The 21,319-nt window shown below is 51.7% G+C and overlaps 5 protein-coding genes and 1 non-coding gene across 6 annotated transcripts; 3 read left to right on the forward strand and 3 right to left on the reverse strand.

Annotated features, from left to right (window-relative positions):
* Nucleotides 1-294: 294 nt before the first annotated feature.
* On the reverse strand, nucleotides 295-3,917 carry hexA (putative Woronin body protein HexA). The gene is made up of 4 exons (XM_025590350.1): nucleotides 3,520-3,917; nucleotides 3,342-3,380; nucleotides 2,299-2,732; nucleotides 295-1,710 (listed from the first exon to the last, which is right to left on the reverse strand). The coding sequence occupies exons 1-4, from the start codon at nucleotides 3,580-3,582 to the stop codon at nucleotides 633-635; spliced, it is 1,614 nt and encodes a 537-aa protein (XP_025439296.1). The 5' UTR covers nucleotides 3,583-3,917; the 3' UTR covers nucleotides 295-632.
* Nucleotides 3,918-5,327: 1,410 nt separating this feature from the next.
* BO95DRAFT_484488 (NACHT domain-containing protein) lies at nucleotides 5,328-10,288 on the forward strand (the record flags this gene model as incomplete). The annotated part of the gene is made up of 2 exons (XM_025590351.1): nucleotides 5,328-9,896; nucleotides 9,959-10,288. The coding sequence occupies one exon, from the start codon at nucleotides 5,328-5,330 to the stop codon at nucleotides 9,894-9,896; it is 4,569 nt and encodes a 1,522-aa protein (XP_025439297.1). The 3' UTR covers nucleotides 9,959-10,288.
* Nucleotides 10,289-11,701: 1,413 nt separating this feature from the next.
* Nucleotides 11,702-11,773, reverse strand: BO95DRAFT_t240. The gene has a single exon. It is a non-coding gene; the product is annotated as a tRNA-Ala (tRNA).
* A 1,164-nt stretch (nucleotides 11,774-12,937) lies between these two features.
* BO95DRAFT_466550 (FAD-dependent oxidoreductase) lies at nucleotides 12,938-14,179 on the forward strand (the record flags this gene model as incomplete). Its single annotated transcript, XM_025589224.1, has 1 exon — nucleotides 12,938-14,179. One exon carries the CDS (start codon nucleotides 12,938-12,940, stop codon nucleotides 14,177-14,179), a length of 1,242 nt encoding a protein of 413 aa, XP_025439298.1.
* A 1,119-nt stretch (nucleotides 14,180-15,298) lies between these two features.
* Nucleotides 15,299-17,134, forward strand: BO95DRAFT_484489 (Zn(II)2Cys6 transcription factor; the record flags this gene model as incomplete). The annotated part of the gene is made up of 2 exons (XM_025590352.1): nucleotides 15,299-15,448; nucleotides 15,562-17,134. Exons 1-2 carry the CDS (start codon nucleotides 15,387-15,389, stop codon nucleotides 17,132-17,134), a joined length of 1,635 nt encoding a protein of 544 aa, XP_025439299.1. The 5' UTR covers nucleotides 15,299-15,386.
* A 741-nt stretch (nucleotides 17,135-17,875) lies between these two features.
* Nucleotides 17,876-19,432, reverse strand: BO95DRAFT_419971 (FAD-dependent oxidoreductase; the record flags this gene model as incomplete). The annotated part of the gene is made up of 3 exons (XM_025584512.1): nucleotides 17,876-19,133; nucleotides 19,202-19,239; nucleotides 19,330-19,432. 3 exons carry the CDS (start codon nucleotides 19,430-19,432, stop codon nucleotides 17,985-17,987), a joined length of 1,290 nt encoding a protein of 429 aa, XP_025439300.1. The 3' UTR covers nucleotides 17,876-17,984.
* Nucleotides 19,433-21,319: the final 1,887 nt, after the last annotated feature.

Here is a 21,319-nt window from a genome sequence, read left to right on the forward strand (position 1 = left end):
CCCTCTACTAGGCAAAGCAGTCATGGAACAGCCATTTGCCTGCCACTCGTCACATTACCACTATCGCCAATAATCACCGGTAAAGATAGACATTTCTCGTGGAACTCGAACTGGGCTTCTTCTACTGTCCAAGCTGTGGTCGATCCCCCAACCACTACCTCTGAAGCTGACTTCATCTTTGCGTGTTCAACTGTCCGAATGTGCCAATGCAGTTGCCATAGGGAATCGGATGGTTAGGGCCACAGGATCAAAAGACTTAGCATGTCCTACTGCACTACAAGCAAAGGGAGTACTCTAGCCACTGGACCAACGGGTGCATAGCCGGTCCATTGTCGATAAAATAATCAGTCTACTCAAAGCCAGTTCTAGATCATGATCTACATCCATTATTGCTAGATACAAGAAGGCCATGATACATTCGAGTAAACAATTTTTGTCAAAAGGCCATTCCGTCATACGTGAATCCATCAGATACAAGATTTAATTTCTTAGGTCATCAATGATCGTGCGCTGCGAGTGAAAAAGAAAAAGACAAAAGAAAAGTCAAAGACCCATGGGCGGTCCGTGGTTGATGCTTTGCGGGAGTGACCACGGTTCCCACCCACGGGCACCATACCCAACCGAGTAAAGGCTTACAAGCGGGAAGCGTGGACCACCTTGTAGTCAACGACCAACTCGCGGCCACCGTCGTTGATGACAAGGGCACGGACGCTGCCACGGCCATCCTCGAACGCCTCGCGGATGCGACGGAAGAGGTGGCCCTGGGGAACGACGGGCAGGCCCTGCTTGACATCACCGGTCTCGGTCATGGCGACCAGGCGGCCGTCATCGCGGAGGTCCAGGATGCGGTAGGTCTTGTAGACGGGACCAAGCATGGTCTGGACGACCACCGAGGGGGAGGGGTTGGAGACGAAGCTGGACTCCTCCTGGAGCTCCCGGGTGAAGAGGTCGACACCCAGGTAACGGTGCTGGCCGGTCTGGGGGGAGACGGAGATGCGGATCACCTGGCAGGGACGACCCTGGAGGATCAGGATGTCGCCGATGCGGATGAAGTGGACGGGGATCGGCACGGTCTCGGCGGTGGCGGAAGAGTTGCCGGCGCGGGGCTCCACAATGCGGACATCCTCGCGGACGCCTTCACGGAATCGAACTGGCCCGCGTTCGTCAGCGACGACTAGTTCCTCGTGGTCTTTGTGACCATGGTGGTGGTGGTGGGAGGAGGTGGGGTGCATGATGCGGTCGGCAACGCGCTCCACACCACGACGGAAGGAGTGATAGTTACCGTCGTCGTCGTAGTAGCCCATCTTGCGAGAAGGAGGGGAATCCACAACAGTCTTGGGCTTGTAGACCTTAACGTTGGCTGAAGAAGCAGGAGCTTGGGGAACCGGCTCAACGCTCTGTTGACGGCGGCTGTAGGGGTCCCGTTGGTAGCTGTCGACGGGCTTGGACTGGTACGCACGGTCGTAAGAGACGTCGATCTCTGATTGGACAGTGCGGTCGTACGATACGTCCCTGGTCGGCTGGCGGGGGCCTGGAGCGTAAGAGTCTACAACAGGAGCCTGGGTAGACCGGTTGTAGGCGGGGTTGACGTCGTAGGTAGGGTTGTTGACCCGACGACGGTACTCACGCTCAGTGATATCGAGCTGAGTCTGAAGAGCTTGATCGTACGTGGGCTGACGGTCTTGGAAACGGACCGACGGTTCACGATAGCTGTAGAGGGAAGAAAGGATGAGATGTCAGATAGGGATTGACAAGGGAGGGGAAGCGGATAAGAGATGATTGGGTGGGACAAGAGAAAAGAAAGGTGTGTAAGTATGAGGGGGAGGGAAGGGGGAAGAGGCAATAGTCAGGTAAGGTGTATGTGTGTGGGTGGGAAAGTATAAGAAGGCGGGTGGTGGAGGAGAAAAGAGGAGAAAGAGAGGAGAGGATGGGGAATGGGAAAGAGTGGGAAGGCACGGGAAGACCCAGTCAGCTTCCCTTTAGGGCCAAGGGACCATTGGGTGATTTGTTTGTTTTGGTGCCACGTAAGAAACGAGAAAACAGAAATGAAAACAAAAGAAATAAAATAATAATAATAATAATAATAACAAATCAAAAAGACCGACCACCAAGAAGTGGAGGAAGCGAACTAGAGCGCATTAGGCCAAGAGAGATTCGATGATGGTGACACCGCTTCTTTTGGCCTCTCTCTCTTTCTCCACTTGGTTTGCTGTCGGTGCTAGACCATAGTCTAGGCAGACACCGGACAAGTCTTTATAATCATACAAACAGAAAACGTTTCAATTGATTTCAACATACCGTTCGCGAGTTAGATCAACCTCAGGATACCGGGGCGGAGGAGCAGTACTAGTGGTAGTAGTGACTCGCTCGTCAAAGTGGACACTGACGTCGTTGGGGCGCGAAGAGTGCCTGTGGTGGTGATGTTCGTGCCGATGAGGCTCGGGCGCAGCAGGAGTAAACTGATCGCGCTCAACGAAGTGAAGGTCGATTTCTTCCTTTCCGTAGACACGCGGGTCGGGAAGAGGAGCAGAGGTTCGAGTATCTTCCCGTTCGACGTGCGAAGTGCGATCGAGATTGACTTCTTCCTCTACTCTGGCTGTGGCCGCAAGAGTAGCTTCAGGAACAGCGTCACTCCGGTACGACGACGGGAAGACACTGAAGGGGATGGGGACGCGGGCGTCAAAGTCCAGATTGGCTGTCCTGTCGGCGTCCTTTCTCGAATCCCTTTCGAACTGTTAAACAACAACTCGAAAGGCGAGACAAGAAAAGACTCTTAAGGAAGAGAGAAGTCTTTCTCGTAGAGAGATGGGAGGAGGGGGTGTGGAGGGAAAGTTGATAGATCAAACTACCCGAAGAATGCGGAGAAAGTTCCTGATGAGGAATGTGAGATAAAAGATAAGCTTAAAAAGCTTGAGGGGATTGGAATGTGAGGGTAAGGGAAGAAGAGATGAAAGAGGATGGAGAAAGAAGAGAGGAAGGGGAAGAAGAGAAGAGAAGAGAGAGGAGAAGGACAGAAGTGGAGGAGGAGGGGAACAAACCCGCTGAAATACAATTGCGGATGGTTTCCCTCGTCACGCGTTTTGTTTACCACACCTTGCCGTTTCTGGGGGCGATGTTATTCCCAGACATCCCCCATTATCCCTATCTAATCAGCTTCTAACCCACTCCAATTGACTTTCTAGTCCCTTCCTCCTCCTTTGCCCAGTTCATCCGGATTCCATACTATCAAATCTACAATTGCAGAGGCAGGTGGGTGGGTGGGTGGGAGGGAAAGGGGAACGACCCGAGGTTCAGAAATCCGCCTACAAACCACGGTTCCTGAATCTGCAACTCAAACTTACTCCAGTCCACATACCACAACTTATCTCGACCACGCTGATCTATATAGGGAATTTATCCTCCCAAATCAAACCCAACTAGCGCTAACAACCTTGATCCACCGCGCAATTGATTGATCAAATCTTTCCTCCTCGTTCACATGCAGGCCGACCCTGCTGTATCCTCCCCCAACACACACACCACGAGGCTGGCCAGCCACCTCCGGGTCCCCATGGCAACTGGGCCGGTTTCCCCGGGTCGCATCGGAAATCCGAGCTCCCTGGAGCTGGAGCTTCAGCCGATCGACGCTCCATGCGCTTGCCTGCTGCCAGCCCCTCTCTTTCGTCCGTCCATCCCGCGCTCGCTCTTAGACAATCACTGTAAGCAACAACCGAGGAAACAACCCGAGAAAAAGAAAACATCCAAGCAATAAAATAAGCTGGAGGCTGGGGTCTGGTGTGTTCTCGCTCCGACCATCCCATCGTCAAATGTTCTCGGTCAGCAAGAGCTCAGCTCTCTGGATCAGTTATCATACACGGTAGTTGTGTAAATGTGTATGATCGGGCCTACAAGCAGCAACCTGCCTGCAGCATGATGTTTCTTCAAACGCCGTGGCCTTGCCCACAGTTGGCTGGACCATGATCCATTTCAGGTGCCTATTCGTGGTCTCCGGCCATTGGAGAGCTGGTCGTTGAGCAAGCACCTCAGTCCCCGTTGCCTCTGGGGGGAGCGCCCAGCTTGCTGCTGATCTCACTGGGATGTGGACCCGACCGGGGAGGGGGCCACTCAACGGCCCAGCCATTCATGATCCAGGATCCATCAATCCAGCCAGCCAGTTCCCAGCCTCACTTCGGTAGCATTTCGCTTCCAGCCTGTCACATTGGTGCATTGGCGCTGACTATTATTAACTCTCTTCGAGAGCGGAGAGATACGTAGCAAAGGTCGGTCGGATCACAGCTGGTTGTTTCGGGTGGAAGGTTAGTCTCGATGTCTTAAGTCTGGACAGACCCACCTGCTTTCCGTCCTGTGTAGGATTTCCTTGGTCTGGCACCGTAGGAGCCAAAATGGTGTGTGTCCGTAGCGAAGCCGGTGTGATGTAGCGGCTCCCCTGGTAAGGTAGATATGCTAGTCTAGAATTATAATATCGTGGCTATGGAGTTCTGCAAGTAGTTCTGAGATCTGATCCACCTATCTTCGTCGAGGTCAGAAGGTTTAGGATCATGCCCGTCAACGCAGTCAAGTGTACATACTCTGTCCTCTGTGATTCCACTACAATCAAACGCATGATAAGGCGTATTTCATCACACAACCGGTACCCATTTTTCATCCTAGACCAGGCCTTCCTTTCAGTCGAGATTATGAGATTCAAGGAACTTAATCGAGCCGTTCGGATCTTTCGGATAAGTGAGAATGTCATTCGATATTAGAACGATACTTTTATTGTCATTCTTCGACCGTTTTGTCGGGATTATCTTCTACGGGGTGGACAGAGCCAATATTCAACCTGTGATCATTTAAATGCTTGCATTCAATCAACTACCTCTGGAACTTGACATACAACTACTTCAAGCACATGCTACAGACCATGCAGAGCAACAATACTGCTCCCGTACTCCCGGACTGGCCTTCAGACCGTCGCAGACACTTGTTAGTCCTAGAACGCATTGGGAAACAGTACTCACTGAAACGCGGAAGGGATATCTAGTGTAGAGTAGTCTCGGGTTGCGAGCACACACCCCGCAGAACCACCGAAGTTGTTTCTTGCAGGTAGAATCGCAGGGCGGCGTCTGTTCAATCTGTGCGCTCTTAGAGGTTTCGTAGTCGGTTGAGATCACGGAGTCGACCCGTAAACCTGAAGTGCACTGCTTTGAGCGTTCCTCTCTTCACCAAGTCTGGTACATGTCGACTTAGTCACTGTGCATGGCGCTAAAGGTGGATGAAAACCCACCCCTCATTCTCTTTTCGACTGGACTGCGAATCGGCTTCGAAACGACCGTATCCAAGTATACATGATGATAATAGTGCCAGAATTCTCGTGTCGAGAAGTCACGAAGCGACCCACAACGACGCGCGACCTGATCGAGCGCTTCAAGGCTGTCGGCCCACAAACCGAACATGGAAAAGCGCTTCATGGTTTGGCGACACGCATGCTCGACATCTTCAAAGACGAAAAAAAGCCATCGTACTCGAATGAAGCAGCCCAGCTGTCAACGATCTTGTCCGACACGGAGTCCGCGGGACTTCTGGAAGCGTTCATCAATGCCGTCAGCCGCGGCGCCAGCGACAACGAGCTTGTTGACACCCGCTTGCTCGTAGATCTGTGCTACGTTCTTCGAAGCTCCAAGGAGAGTATATCGAAGCGGCACCTGCTGAAACCTTTACTCACCAACCTCCACACGCGAATCAAGAGTGCAGATGACGCCCTCGAGAAACAATACCAACTGATCTGTACCCTGGCAACGTTGCTTGACGCCATGGTCGACATCAAGATATCAGATGTCAGCCGAGAAACCACACATGAGCCGCTTCTGAGCAAACTGAAGTCACTTCGCAATCACCCGGAGTCTCGTCTGGCTCAGGCCGCTTGTTATGCACATGAAGCGTTGCGCGGGGTCCCGGACGATGAAGGGCAATGGCAGGCCATTTGTCGCTATAGCTGGATGGTCCTGGAGCCTACTGCGAAGATCGCAGGTGCAATATCCACCATAGATCCCACCAAGGCAACCGATGCGACATCGGACATATTCACACCGTTGGGGACGCTCAAAAGTGTCATCGGAGCCGGCAGGGACGTGTACACCGCATCGGAATCGCTTCGGGACTTGTTTCTGCAGACTCTAGGTTATTTGCCCAGGGAAAGACTGTGGTACGGTGCACTCAGGTATAGTGGGTTACTGATTGAAGATCGTGCATTGAAGACATTGAAAGACCTTCTACCACGACTGGATTGTCTAAGCAATGAATATTTCTGGTGTGGTCTCTACGCTCAACTTGAGCAAAGCTGGAAGAAGCATGAAGAAATGAGAGACGGAATTGAGACGTTCATTGAGTGGACGCTATACGACTTTCCGGTTCAAAAAAGCTGCCCGAGACAGGCGGGAAAGGAATTCCCAAGATTCCAGTCTTGGATTGCACTTGTCGCCAACACCCTTGGTAAGCTGGATTGGAAGAAGGACCAGCCACCCTCATCTTGGAGACGTCGCATTTTTAAGAAGACCGAATATATGCCCACGCTGGAGATCTTTTGTAAGTTGGAACAACCGGATGGTCTCAGCCACGCCGGTCTTCTTGACGAAGCCTGGTCCAAATGCGAGAAGGCGCAAGCATTCTTTGCGCAGGTGGCCGCAGCGGAGCATTACACGAAGGGGAAGCGTCTGGAGATCACGCGGGTTTCTGGGGCTCTACTTCCGATGGAACGGTGCTACATCAATCTGGCGATCATAGAATCTTTGGCGAAGGATGGGAAGTCTCTCGATCCGATGGCCCAACGACAAGCTGAACTTTCACTGTTCAAGCAGCTCAAGATTGCACGGCCCGAGAGAGAGAAAGAATTATGTTTGGAGAAGCTGTTCAATCCGCGGACCCTACGTAATGGCACGTCCAATCGGCCAAAACGAGTCTTGATCCGAGGGCGAGCTGGGGTTGGAAAGACTACCCTGTGCAAAAAGATAATGCACGAATTTCACCACAACAACATGTGGAAAAGCCATTTCAAGCATATCTTCTGGGTTCCTCTTCGAAGACTCAAAGGCCAAGCGAATTTAGAGGGATACTTGAAACAGGAGTATTTCCTGCTGGATAACGACAAGGAGATTCTAGTCCAGGCTCTCCTGAGAGTTGTGCTGGACCAAAGAAGAACCCTCCTCATATTGGACGGCCTCGACGAGATTGTGGGGGAGAGCAGCATATCTGGAGATGAAGTGACTCAAGTCTTCGAGGAGCTGTTTGCTTGTGAGAATATAATTGTTACTTCAAGGCCGTATGCTGCGGTTCCTGCCGGTGGGGAAGCATTTGACCTGGAGTTGGAAACTATCGGATTTCGCCCCCAAGAAGTCAAGGAATACATCCGGAGTGTCGTTGACCCCGAGTCAAGTGAGAACATCGAGCAATTCATCGAGCGATATCCGATCATACAAGGACTGGTTCAAATTCCGATCCAACTGGACGCACTTTGCTTCGGATGGGATACTAAAGATGGTGATTTCCTACCCGATACTCAGAAGACAATGACTACTCTGTATCAGGCAATCGAAAAGAAATTGTGGCGGAAGGACATGCAACAGTTGCTCGGAAAGAGTCCCTACGAAGCCCGGCAATATCCTGAATTGGGACAGATCAAGAAGGAATTGGCTGCCGGAGTCGAGGCGATCGAAACATTGGCATTCTACGGTCTTGTTGAAAATATTATCGAGTTTCAACCTGGGCACCTAAAAGCTCTTTACACCCATTTTCCGCAGCTGAATGATGGACATCTGAGCAAGATGTCCTTTTTGCGAACTTCCGATACATCCTCTGATGATATGAAAAACTATCACTTCCTCCATCTCACCTTCCAGGAATTCTTCGCTGCGCAGTATTTTGTCCGATTTTGGATCGATGAGAAGGCAATACCGTTGACCACCATTTCTTCCAATGGAGTTATCAGAACTACAGATATCGTCCCAGAGCAATTCCTCCGGCGGGAAAAGTACGCACCACGGTACAACATCATGTGGCGATTTGTGGCCGGGCTGCTGTCTGTCACAAACAGAGGGAAGCTAGTGGATTTCATGAAAGCATTGGAAAGTGAACCGCGTGACGTCTTCGGCCCTGCCCATCTGCGGATTCTTATGCACTGCTTTAGTGAAGTGGGCTTAACGGATAACGATGAAGCACTGGGACATTTACACGCGGATGTCGAAAGGCGGTTGCTGCGACTGTTCCTGACCATAGTTCCTAACCCGTATACCCGCTATGCCTCGCTGGCGAAGGAGATGGAATTTCCGGAGCGTCTAATCGAGGACGCCCTTCGCATCCGACCTTCCGATTATGATGATTTTGGATTCTATTCTGACTTTCTCCGTGAGCGCTTCAGATCGTCCACTCTTCCTCGGGGACTGGTCGAATGTCTCATTTCCAGCCAACATTCGTATCTTCCGTTCATAGTTGGGCATTTCCACAAGTCTTTTCCAACACTTGCTTTGGATTATGTACAATGTCCGGACTCGTGGCAACGGAGGAAATTTTACTGGGGTTTGATCCATCGGCCGCGGGAGTCTGAGAGCCTTCCAGAAGGTATTGTCAACGGGATGATACAGAATGCCGACGGAAATAAATTTGTGCCTGTGGTTATCTTGTCAAGGGATCCGGCCCTTTCGATCGATGCCCGTACATTTGTTCTCTCAAGGCTCCTTGATATTAGTATCCCACTTCGCAGTCTCAGAGATGTGAAGAAAGGATATTACCTCCCTGCTCAAGAAACACTGCTTTCACTCCTGAATCATGACGAGCTTGAGGTGAGAATGCGTGGAGCTTGTCTCTCAGCATTGTACAGTCACCTCGATGTCAGTGTGCTGGAAAGACTACTCAGTTTGGCGGAATCTGAATATGACACCTCGGACGTACATAGGTGGATTACCGAGGCGCTCATCAATCAGCAAACATTACCCGACTCGGTCTTACAGCAGGCATTGGACTTTTGCCGCAGGGAAAACTTCGCGGACGACATCCGTCTTATGCCCAGTTGTACCATCCTCGTCAAGAACTCTTTGTTGCAAGATCAAGACTACGAAGCCTTATTCTCAAACGGTAGCTGGCAAGTATGCCTTGAAAAATGTCGAGATTCACTCTCTGGTCTCTTGCATAGATTCACAGATCAAGTCCTCGCTCTTTTACATAGCAACGACAGCTCTATTGTTGATCGTGCGCTGCGGAGTATGAGATCGTTGAATGATTTACCGGAGCAGATTGTTGAATCCTTGGTAACAATAGTCATGCATGACACATTTCATCCTAAAATGATGGCAGTGGGTGTTCTGTCAAGGGTTGAGATCCCTGCCAATCAAGCTCGCAGTATAGTGGCTGCTGTTTCCGGACGCGAATGGGTTGTCGTGTTCCAAAGCTCCCGAATGATCCCAGGGGATGTTCTCAAGTTGTTACTTCCGCACGTGGAATCAAATGTGTCCCGTCGACAATACGACCCTGTCATCGCAATTCTGCGCAATCAAATCGACCTCCCAACAATCATCATTGAAGACCTGCTTTCCTCAATGGAAAGGGACTCAGCACCGGAAGGGGCAGCGAATGCGGCAGAGCGCGTTTTGAGAGATCGCGCCCAATTCTATTCAATGTTACCAGGGCTCAGTCAGCGGGTCTGGCAAGTTTTCTTCGAAATCTGGACTGTGAGAAGCATCGAAGAAAACCTCAATTTCTACGTTCTGGATGATGTGCTCTACATCAACATGCCTGAGGGCTCTTGGCAAGTGAAGATCGATACTCCGGAAGTGAGGGAGAAGCTCGAATGTGGGATCAGGGCTGCTGATCGAAGGCTCAGAAAGCTTGAGGTTGAGTCTTGTCTTCCAGATTTGCTGGGTGACTAGGTAGGGCGAGCTCATAGAATTGCCTTTTTTAAGTGTGTATGGACTGATCGGTATATGGACAGCTTCAGGCGTAACTCCTCTATTTGTTGGCGAATTGTTGGATGATCAGACTTCCAAACTCTCGCGTAAACTACAAGCAAATACGGGTTACAGCAAGACCGCAATGAGTCCTTGCACATGACTTGCAGGGCTCTATCAAACTGACCCGATCGCATCCATGGGCATATGCAAATCAACAGCTCATGACTTACTCTATGGTGCGGTGAGTCAATGTCCCGGGAGCGTTGTCCCAGTACCAGTGGGGACAAGGGTACTGTACAAGTCTGGCAACTCACTTACGATGTTGATCGCCGCGATGCTACTGAATCATCCACAGATTGATGAAAAGGCACGACAGGCATGCTTGGGCCGCAGGATAGAGTAAGGCTATGGAAGCTGTGGGAAAAGACTTGTCTCATCTGCGATGTCAAAATCGACATGCTGGACGGGGGTGAAGGGTTTTTAGTACATATTGTAATAGATCGTTTGTATGAGAGCCTATATTAGCTCCAGGCTGAGGGTTGGAGTAAATACCCAGGTCTGTGATTAGCCCGCTAGGACGGTTATCGATTGCTTTCCACTATCAACCGAGTAGAAGCAGTACCTCCATCCTCTCCGCACCAGCAACAACAGAGCACCATACTGTCGCAACTCACGCAACCTTACACACTCCAACCGAGTCACTACCCCACAACCATTTCCCAGATACCCCAATTCTGCGTACAAGAAAAGACATTCCGGGGGAGAACCCCCGGGGGAGAACCCCCGGACCCCCCTTTCTTTCAACTTCCTGATAACCCTAGCTCTAAGTACTAGAATAAGATATTCCCAGAGAGAAACTCCGGATCCCCAATTTTTTCATCTTTCGACTGTCGCCAAGCCTGAGTATCTACTAGAAACAAGAATAAAGCAATCTGAAGAAGAACCCCCGGACTCCTCTTCTTTTTCTTTTACTTCACACTCACCGTAAACCCCAATCCCAAGTAATAGAATATATAAGGTTCCGGGGAGAACCCCCGGACCCCCCTTCCTTTCAACTCCCCAGTAACCTCACGCCCCAGCTCCCAACCCCAATTCCCAGCGGATGGCCGGCGTGGCCATCCCAATACGTCTCGGCCCGGCCCGGCCAGGTGCGAGTGCGGCACCGTGGTGCAGGCCCATTTCAGCGGGCTGAAGTGCGCAGGGTTCCAGGAGGAGGATGGTTTGGGAGGGTTGGAGTTCGGACAGGCGGCCGACGAGGGTCGAGCCGGCTAAGCCGCCGCCGATGATGATGTAGTCGTAGGTAGAAGCCATGCGGACTGATGATGAAGTTGGGTTTGAGGAATGGGATTTATTCACAAGCGAGGTTAGTCAAGCTGTTCTGATAGTGTAGTATCAACGGGTTCTTTGTGCTCGGTACGGCTAGCCCGAGACCAGAGATCGCCGTAAGCTCAATCTAGGTAGACTGGCTTGGTATCAACTGTAGGCGCGTGCTTGCTGATTGGTTCATTCGTGCAGATTCCATGTGTCGGTTTAAACTACATCTCACCGGCGTGGCATGCCGTCTTCCGAGTTGGTCCATGCAGACGCTGACAGAAAGGGTGCGAGTTCAGTTGAGTATAACAGTGCCACCATGTAGCGTCGCCTCATTCAACTAACGCTTCCTGGACAAAAGAAAAGCAGCTATGTTACTGACACCGGCTGTCGCAGACTACTATAACCTGTCAAGCGATCTTCCTCGCCACCCGCAACTCATACGAAAATGAGATCAAAATCCAACAAAAAGATGGAGCTGCGGGGAATCGAACCCCGGACCTCTCCCATGCTAAGGGAATATTATACCACTAAACCACAGCCCCTGTTGATGTAATGATAGCACATTTGTGGCTTTATGTTTCAAACATAAATATAAGCAGTCGCTGTGCAGCCCAGCGGAATGCTTGGTCTGATTACATGCCCACTCCACCCAGACCTTTACAGCCCCAAGGCCCGATGATCCATGTGCACGTCAAACCAATAGCCTTGCCCTCTGAGCGGTGAGTCTGCGTTCAATGGTGTGGGTGTCTCGTTCTGGAGAGCATCGAACACTTTACCATGCTGCCACAAACACATAGACTGGGAAAGGGACAGAAGGCATGTTGTTCACTTCATCTCGAGGATATGATGCAGCCGTCATGACTTATTGGAGCACCTCGAGACAGCACTCTCGCTCATGACTGATCCGTGAGTAGTAGCTTCTATGGCACGCCCGTTCAACGACCGTCGATAGCCCTGCGACAGGATCAGACTCAATCTCCGGGACTTGGGTCGCTTGTCTGCTCGTGTCGAGGAACCCATCATCAGCGACTGACACGCACACCCACTGGATTTTGCGGAATCTGGAAGAGGCCGTATTATAGAGAAGGTGCTTATTGCCTTCCTTGGCAGGGTCCAGAGGTCCCCAGGGCAGATGCAGACGAGAAAGCCCCCACAGCAGAAGACCGGAGTCAGGCCGCTCAAAGTATAACTAACTTAGTCCACTGACCCTGAACGTTGGTCAAATGAACCGGTAAGTGGGGTTGAATCCTTCCGAAGACCTCGTGAAGATGGACCTCGCTTAGGGCTCTCGGCGCATGAAACGGGTCATGGCTTTGGCAGTCTACCGTGCGGGGCAACAAGTAAATAACCCCAGAACGAGGTGAAGACGACTAAAGCCACGAGTCAGTACCCCTGCAGGGCATCCCACACTGTAGGTTGCTACCTGGACAACTTACAAGCTAGATGTGAATTGAAACAAGGGTCATATCCGCAATAAGTGGTGGTGACTGCACGGAGGCTGGAGGCGATCCCAAAGCCCGAGAATCCCTGCCGATCCCCTCACCAGAACCTCCGCTGAGTAACCGGTCACCCTCCCTACCCCAGTACCAACCATAGAACAACAGATGTGCTATATAAATAAGCAAGCTCCATCAAAAACTATAATTTGTCGCTCCCATATCCAGTCACTCCTTGTTGATTCCCTCTCAGTCCCAGCTTCCTCAAATATGTCCCCGCCTTGGCGCCCCGGAAAACGAGTGGCCATCGCCGGCGGAGGCCCCGGAGCCATCTCCACGGGGCTAGCCTTTCTCCAACGGGGGTACGATGTGCGCATCTTCGAGAAACAGCGCACGTGCCAGGCCATCGGCGGCGCGGTGCTGCTCTCCATCCCCGTGCTCGCCATCCTCCGCGCCTACGGGCTGACCTCGGACAATTTCGGGCCGTACACGCGGACAACCTTCGCCAACAAATGGGGCAAGGAACGGGTCCAGCTGCCCTTCAACGCCGAGGTCGAGCGACGCATGGGCATCCAGGGCTGGCAGTACGGAGTGTTGCGGTCGACCATCTTCGCAAAGATGCTGGAACTGGTCCCGGAAGGCGTGATCTACACGGGTCATGAGGTAACCGGATATGAAGAGAAGCAAACGAGTGGGGAAGAAGACTCGGGGGTACAGATCCGGTTCAAGAATGACAGCACCATGATGGCCGACATCCTGGTCGCGGCGGACGGCATTCGGTCGACGGTGTCGCGGCAGGCCTTTGGCGAGCCCGGGCTCTTCCACACGGGCATCCGGGTCTGGCTTGCGTGGTGCGATCAGATCCCCGGGATCCCGGCCCACCACGGGGTGATCTCCCACGACTGGCAGTACCAGGCCAGCTTCTTTCCCATGATGCGCGAGGGCAGACGACCCGGCTTCGAGTGGTGGGTGGTCGAGCCCTCCTACGAGGGCAAGCCGGCGCCGGCAGACCCTCGCACGCATCTGGCCGCGATTCTCCAGAACTGGGCACAGCCGATGCCGCGACTCCTCGAGGCGACCGATTTCAACTCCCAGGTCTACCGGTGGGAGGTCTATAATCGGCCATCCTTGCAGAAATGGTCGGCTGGGAGGGTGGTCGGCGTGGGCGATGCGGTGCACCCGGTCTCACCGTATGCCGCATATGGGATGGGGATGGCGATCGAGGATGGCTACTACCTCGCCCGCGCCCTCGATGGGGTCGACCTGCGCGATCCCCAAGCCGTCGCCGCTGGATTTGAGCTCTATGAGCAGCAGCGCGTGAATTACGCGAACCATCACATGGAGTTCGCCCGCCTCTCGGGATCCATGTTCCACCGCTTGCCCTGGCCTTTGGCCAAGGTGCGGGACCTGATCTTTGATTACACCCCTGTATTGGGCATGCTGTTGAAAAAGGACTATCTTCAGCGGGCCGAGGAGGAGACAATGAACTTGCGGGAGCTGCAAGTTGTGTGAGGAAATGGAGGGATGGGTTTTTGGGGGGGGGGAGGCGCTCGGAGCCCAGGGAATTTGGCTGCAAGTTTTAGTCGAGTCGAGTCGATTTCGACGGCGGACGGAACACTCCCGACCTTCCCTATTTGGCAATTCCACTCCGTGGCTTGACTCCGAGTCACGTTCACCTTCACAATCACTTTCACGTTCACAGCCCCCACAGCCAAGCCCAGCAGGCCAAGAAGACTAACCATGAAGGAAGACCATGTGGCTCTCGTAATGAAGAAATCAATCCAGGGCTGAACTCTGTTTAACTTGAAAATATGATGATTCGGATCCATGCAGGTGTCTTAGAAGATGCCCTCAAAGCTTGTGATAGTTGAATGTGTCAAATTAGGGCAAACCCAAGACATTCAAGGATGAAACTCGCCCGCAAGGGTAGATACTAGATAGAGGACGGCACTTAGAAGGGAGGAGTAGATATTCGGTTGGTGAGAAGGATTTGCCTCATCGGATCGGCATACGCTTAGCGGGCTCTTAGCGGCTCTTAGCGTGAATAACGAATTAGTGCTCAGTGCTCAGTGCTCGCTGCTCGCTGCTCAGATAACGCAGGCGGGGTTTGCAAGAGTTACTTAGCACTTAGCAGGGAGTCTGTTTGATTGGGGTGGGTTAATAATAACTCATCACTAGTTGACTAGTTAACTAACCTAACTTAACTTAGCCAGACCCTTGCGGCTGCCTGACACCACCCTCGGGGCACCCCCGTCATCCCTGAACGCGCATGGGTTGACGAACTTGACAAACTTGACGAACTTGACGAACTTGACGAACTTGACGAATTTGACTGAACTGCAAGTAAGCTTACGGGGCCAAGGATATACTTCGTATTCTGGAAGCGTGGCAGAATATTCCACATGGCCAAAGTTAAGATTATGACATCTCAGCAGTGGAGGTGACGGTGGGCCAGCGAGCGATCAGATAGGGTCAGACCCGTTCAGGTAAAGCTTCACAGCCTTAGAGTACGCGAGACAGGCGAGGCGAGACAACGACCGGGGGGAGGGATTTTAGTCCCCTCAAAAAGCGACCCTAGTCTACTAGGTAGTTATTGGCCGCTCATTTCGGACACTTGGCGCAAAGATTCACCCCAATTCCTGTCTCCGTGGATTTTAAATCCAAGCGTAACCCCTCCCTCAACCGATCAGAAAATCCTGTCTAGTCCCACTGCCTCACCATGTTACTTTCCAAACGCAAGCCACACAAAAAACGATCCTCCACCGGATGTCGCACCTGCCGGTACGTATCCATACCCGGCCTTGAGTAAAACAACCACCACCACCACCATCACGAAAGACAGATATATAAAACCCAAAAATCAAAAATCATACTCACTCAACGCTTCTCGGCAGGTTGCGTCGCATCAAATGTGATGAAGCGCCCGATGCCTGCACCAACTGCGTGTCCACAGGTCGTACCTGTGATGGGTACGAAGCCCACCGGCTTCCCCGAGCGTGTGGTCCTCAATCCAAACAATTGAAACGGACGGTAGCTGTAGCACACCCAGCACTCACTCAGGTAGCATTCGGGCTGCAGTGGGCCGTGACCTCGGACGAGGGTCGATGTCTGTCTTTCTTCCAGCATCAATCCGTGCAGAACATGGTTGGGTTCTATGATTCGTCGCTCTGGCACCGTCTTATCCTCCGCTTGAGTTACACAGAACCGGCTGTATATCATGCTGCCATCGCCTTGGGGGCCATCAATAATGCCCAAGACAAGAACAAGGTTTTGCGACCAGGCCAGAAGCTGCAGAGCATCTGGTACTGGTTTGGGCTGGAGCAGGCGGGACGCTCGATCTCCCTCTTGAACAAACGACACTTTTCGCAGGATCCTCAATTTCAGGAGGTGGTGTTGGTCTGCTGTTTGTTATTCATCGCCTGCGAGATGCTCTGCGGTAACTATGACAACGCATGTGCACATGTCCAGGGCGGTCTGCAGGTTTTGCAGAAGCTGAACATACGAAGAAAGATCTCGGGTGAATTTATTTCACCCGTGGATTCATGCATAGTGGAGACCTTCCTGCAGCTCCAGGCGCAGTCCGTCTTCTACGGGACAGGCGTGCACTTCCATGTTGACAATGACCTGGTATCCGAACACCCGTATGAGGACTACCTGGGCACATTTCAGCGTTTGCAGGATGCAAGACGAGTTTGCGACCCACTCTTGAACACTGGATGGCCTTTCGCGGCACGCAGCTGGAAACTGTCAGAAGCCGAGATCATGGCTGACTATGCCATGTTGCATCAAGAACAGCTCTTTCTCCTCTCTTCCATGAGCCGATTCCTGAGCCGATTAGACTGGCTGACGCGTCAGTCATATAGCCAGTTGAGTGAGAAAGAACAGCGCGAGACAGACATGACCACAGTAAACTGCTTCGCCTTGAACTTCGCACTCAAGACTTCTCTTCTGAGCAGAAACACACCCTTGTCCCCAGAACTTGCCCAGGAAAGCGAGGATCTGGTTTCTCTGACCGAGTCTGCGATTCAGAAGCTTCGGGAGCATCCAATCATCACTTTGGACAGCCCCATCGTTCCAGCGTTGTACAATGCAGCAGCAAGAACCCCAAACTATTCCGTTCGGGTAAAGGCAATAGCTCTGATGAGGGTATGGCAACATGTAGAGGGATTCGCAAACACTGCTTTAGTCGCTGATATACTCGAGGAAGGTCTCAAGATCGCCTTGAGGAAATTAAGACGAGAGATGATCGCGACGTCCCGTGCATTGCCTGCCGGTTTGATGTTCATCCCCGCCACAGATGGGCAGACCTTTGTACGTATAGGGTACAGGATGTTTGGTGCTGAGCACGAACAGTGGCTAAGCCTCGAAAAGAGTCCCGCTCTCTTTGATGCTCTACCGTTCATACAATCTGCCAGTCAATGGTCATGTTTGCGATCACTTGGGATTGTCAAAAGTGCTGGGGCATAGAAGTGGTACCAGCAAGACGATGGTGTTAGAATATGCTTAGACAGAACAAGTCGAGTGACGCATGATGATACCGCAGTTGGACACTTCCCTGAGTAATAGGACGGCAAAGGTCTTGTGCTGGTTAAGTAGATCCTCACAAGCGTCGATACAAGTTTAGCGTTAGGTAACAGGTCTCATTCCTGACCTACTCGGATTCTGATCTCTCCTTTGATGCAGACTCATGAATCGCGAGGATGATCGAGTCCGGGGGTCATCGACGGTAGCTTGGCTGGTGCACAGGTTCGTTAAAATTGTTGACGAGTTGTCTTAGATCTTCAAATGCTATTTTCCATTATGAGCTTGCAATCTGAATCCGGATCAATGTTGTTTTCGGCACCTGCTCCCCTCCCTTGCCACCCCTCCTTTGCTTAGATTTATGCACGGCGGTTCAGACAATGACAGCCACGCTACAGGCACTAATGCACAAATGCAGTGAGGTGGTGCTGGTGTGGGAGGCGCAGATTGGACACCCAAAAGTACTGTGGCCTGAGCATGCATTAGTTTGTGCTGCACTTTTCCAGGTCCTCACCGCTGCAAGAAATTGAGGTTGGGCGGAGCCGTCTTACAGAAACTCTTCAATACTCAAGTCAAAATTACAGTGATTTCTGGCACCATGAAACAAGATTTTGTCTGCTGAAAATCACTTCGAAGAACCCGAGCAGATCTGTCTAGCATGCAAGCTGTCGAGAGCCTTGGCTTGGCAATTAAAGTGGCAGGCTTCCAAATCAAGGAAGTGTGTACGAGAAGGACTGTTTGAAGAACTTGTATTGACCACTGCGAGAATCCGCAAAGGGTGGCACGTTTAAGGTGCCTATAACAGGCCCTGGGACGAATGTTTCTTCATTCCCGAAGTTAACACTGGCGATTGCAGGACGTTCTCCCAGTCATGAACCAATTCCGTATTCAGGGTGCTCAGCCTGACTTCACCGCCAGCTCGAGCAATCATCTCGTCTTCGTATTCCGTGACTGCAGTAGATTGGGGCTCTACTCCTGATACAAATCGTTGAATGGCTTCAACCAGGTAGGCTGCATCTGTGATGGAGTGGTTCAAGCCTTGGCCGCGCTGATACGTCATCGCATGTGCGGCATCGCCAGCAAGTGTGACTCGTCCACCGTGATTATCCCAGCGATGGTCCTGAGCGCCCGGATCGAAATCCGTTAAGCCCATGTACCATACTTCGTGGTCATCATCCAACCATTGGAAAGCGCTCTTCCAAGGGTCCGCAAATTGCCTGGCGAACTCCTTAACTTGCGTCAATCTTTGAGCGTTGGACCAGTCGGCTGTCCTCTCCTGCTCCTGATAGGTTGACTGCCACGATATATAAAAGAAGAATGTCCATGATTCAGGCCGATCGGGATCTTCCACCTCATGCATTCCGAAGAAGGCAAACTGTCCGGCTGGATTGATTCCTGCTAGGTACAGAGGATGGAATTGCCGCAAGAAGCGAGCCCGCTCCGCGCTAAAGCGTGCTTGTACGAAGGTCGCACAGTAGGGAAGCGGACGAATTTGCCCTGTCTGTGGGAGCATTAATTGACGGATAGTCGACCGAGCTCCATCGGCTCCTATAACAATCTTCGCTGTGAGAGATGTTTCATCGGTTAGTCGCACGGTGGCATATTGACCATCCTTGGAGAAGTTGATTCCCTGGACCCGCTTATCGTATCGAACATCCAGGCCGGCTGCCAACAATTCCCGTAGTTTACGGCGACGCAGTCGGTTGAAGAATGGAGCGGGAATAGAGGCCATGTTCTCCCCTGTCGATCCATTGATAAAATTGAGCGCATCACTCTTGCTTGGAGAGATGCTTGGGTCTACCTGCACGGACTGTATCTGCTTCCACAGCTCGTCCGGGATAAGACTTTTCAAGGACTCAGCGCCCCAATGCAAACCCATATTCCAATCTCTAGGGTGAGAGCCAATGCTAGACTGTCTCTCCAACACGACGCAAGGTATATGAGCCTGAAGACATGTTTAGCTTCAGCCCGGCTTGGTGGGTTTGCAGGTATGTTGTAAAGCAGGGTTGGTACTTTTTTCAAACCTTGTGCCAGGGCAAGTCCAGTCGACCCTGAGAGTGAGAGGGTTAGCTCCCATTGCTAGATTGGCCGACTCAATTGCGGTATGTTGGCCTGAGGTCAAGCTGTTGAGGTAGCCTTACCTGCACCGACAATCAAGACCGTAGTAGTGAGCTTTGGCTCGGACGTGGTCGCCTCCCCGGGCTTAGCCCCTAAGAGCGTGCGGAGCCATTGCACTATGCCCATGCTCAAAGGGAAGTAGTCTGAGACAATGTGCACACGTAGGCTAGCGGAAATAAGAAGGGCAGCGAGAGGCGCCAACTTTTAATTCTCGATAGGCAGATGCAAAGTTTGAAAAGCGACCCAAGGAGAAGGGCATTGTCCAGCTGTTATTGCAGCAATCGATCTCCCGGTGCAGCAGCCATTCGTCAGCCATGGAGGGCCCGGGTTCCCGTCTCTGGTGGAGAACAGGAAAGGACTCTTGCCTGATACAAGGGAAGACATTATTATCCAGTGAAGGAGTACCTTCAATCAGATTACTGAATGCAGCTAGGAGCGCCATGGGCGCGGAGCGGCTCTGACGGACTCTCCGTCATGAAGGAGGGAACGCCTTCCCTAATACGAGCGTCAGAGCGTCCAGCTGATTCATGGTTCAAGAAAATTTTGGCATCGATTCTCTCGTTCCCCGTCTGGACCACTGATAAGCGGGAACGTCATCGCGGTGGGCTGCCATGCTTTTTGCCGATGCTCGAGTGTCTGACCCTCAGACTCACCCCCGCATCTCTCATTGCACCATCGGACGATGCACAAGGAATCGGGATGACACGGGATGGCTGCAGATGCAGGCCATAAATTGGGAGCGAGATGGATTGAGGGGGGAACACTTGTGTCGAAATGGTTTAAAGCTTGCAGTGAAACGTGGGAACCGGGTGAAATTGTACCAGAACTTCTTCAGAACTTCAAAAGAAGGCCGTTGACCAACCGGCTGGAACGAAAAGTGGGTTCAGAATGGAGCCATTTTAGGTTCCACGGCAAATCCAAGACATGTGCCGGGTCAGAAGTGCGGGACAGACTCCTGGAGGACTAAGATAGGGGATGTGGAAATATGCACATCACCACTATGATTAATCATTTATCACCATTGACGATCGTTCGTTCATCCATCACCCTGACCCGAGTTAATGGCGCGGTGCGAGAGAATCAGGCATCCCGGTCGGAGAAGGTCAAATTTGGGCAAGTTGTGAATTCAATTCTTCAGGCTAGTCAGCACTAACTTCCACTAACGTTAACTAATGGGGGGGTGGTCATTGGGAGGGGGACCACTAACCTGGTTTGGGGGTAGCTGATTACTTTAGTGGGATATAAAGTTAGGTTGAATATTGATAAACGGGGTCATCCTTGTCACGGAGTGGTTGAAGGAGCATAAAGGGGAATGAGTTGTCTTTTCTTGGGAGGGAGGAGAAGGCGGGTGGTGTAGGTAGGAGTAGGACAGATGGGGAGGGAGGTTAGCCTGCAAGTTCAGGCTACTACGGAGTACCCTCTTATCCAACTCCTTTCAGTGAGCTGGCGCTGTACTCAACGCTGTACTGTCTCCGTACATCTACATCCAACACATACTGTACAATAAGGTAACTTACACCAGTGAATAGCACCTTCCCAATTGACCTAGACTCTCTCATCCCTGGAAACCGTCCAGGAAACTCAATCATGCTCCCATCACCCAATCATACACTCGAAAGTGGACTCACCGCCCCTCCTTTGCATCATGTGATTTTCAGCAAAGCCTGAAGCATCTGGCCTTCATGGGCACTGCAAGCACTGCAAGCACTGCAATCACTGCAAATCATCCATCCTATCCTTACTAAGTCCGGATAGCAACTAACTAACTAGTCATGCACCAACTGCGGCTTCTCTCTTCCTTCCGATCTTCTTCTTCTTCCACCAACTCCAATTCCCTCCTCCAAATCTAATTTAATTCTTACCTTTACACATTCTTCTCCTAGTGTGGGGAAGCAATGGTGGCAGCACCAGATGATCCGTTTCTAATCTCATGCCTCTTTCTTCTCTTTCCTTTCCTTGATCCCTTCTAACCCAGAATCCACCCCCCCCCAAGCCTCAACTTGCTTGTCACCT

The sequence above is a fragment of the Aspergillus brunneoviolaceus genome, assembly GCF_003184695.1.
Source record: "Aspergillus brunneoviolaceus CBS 621.78 unplaced genomic scaffold BO95scaffold_61, whole genome shotgun sequence".
Lineage (NCBI taxonomy): Eukaryota > Fungi > Ascomycota > Eurotiomycetes > Eurotiales > Aspergillaceae > Aspergillus > Aspergillus brunneoviolaceus.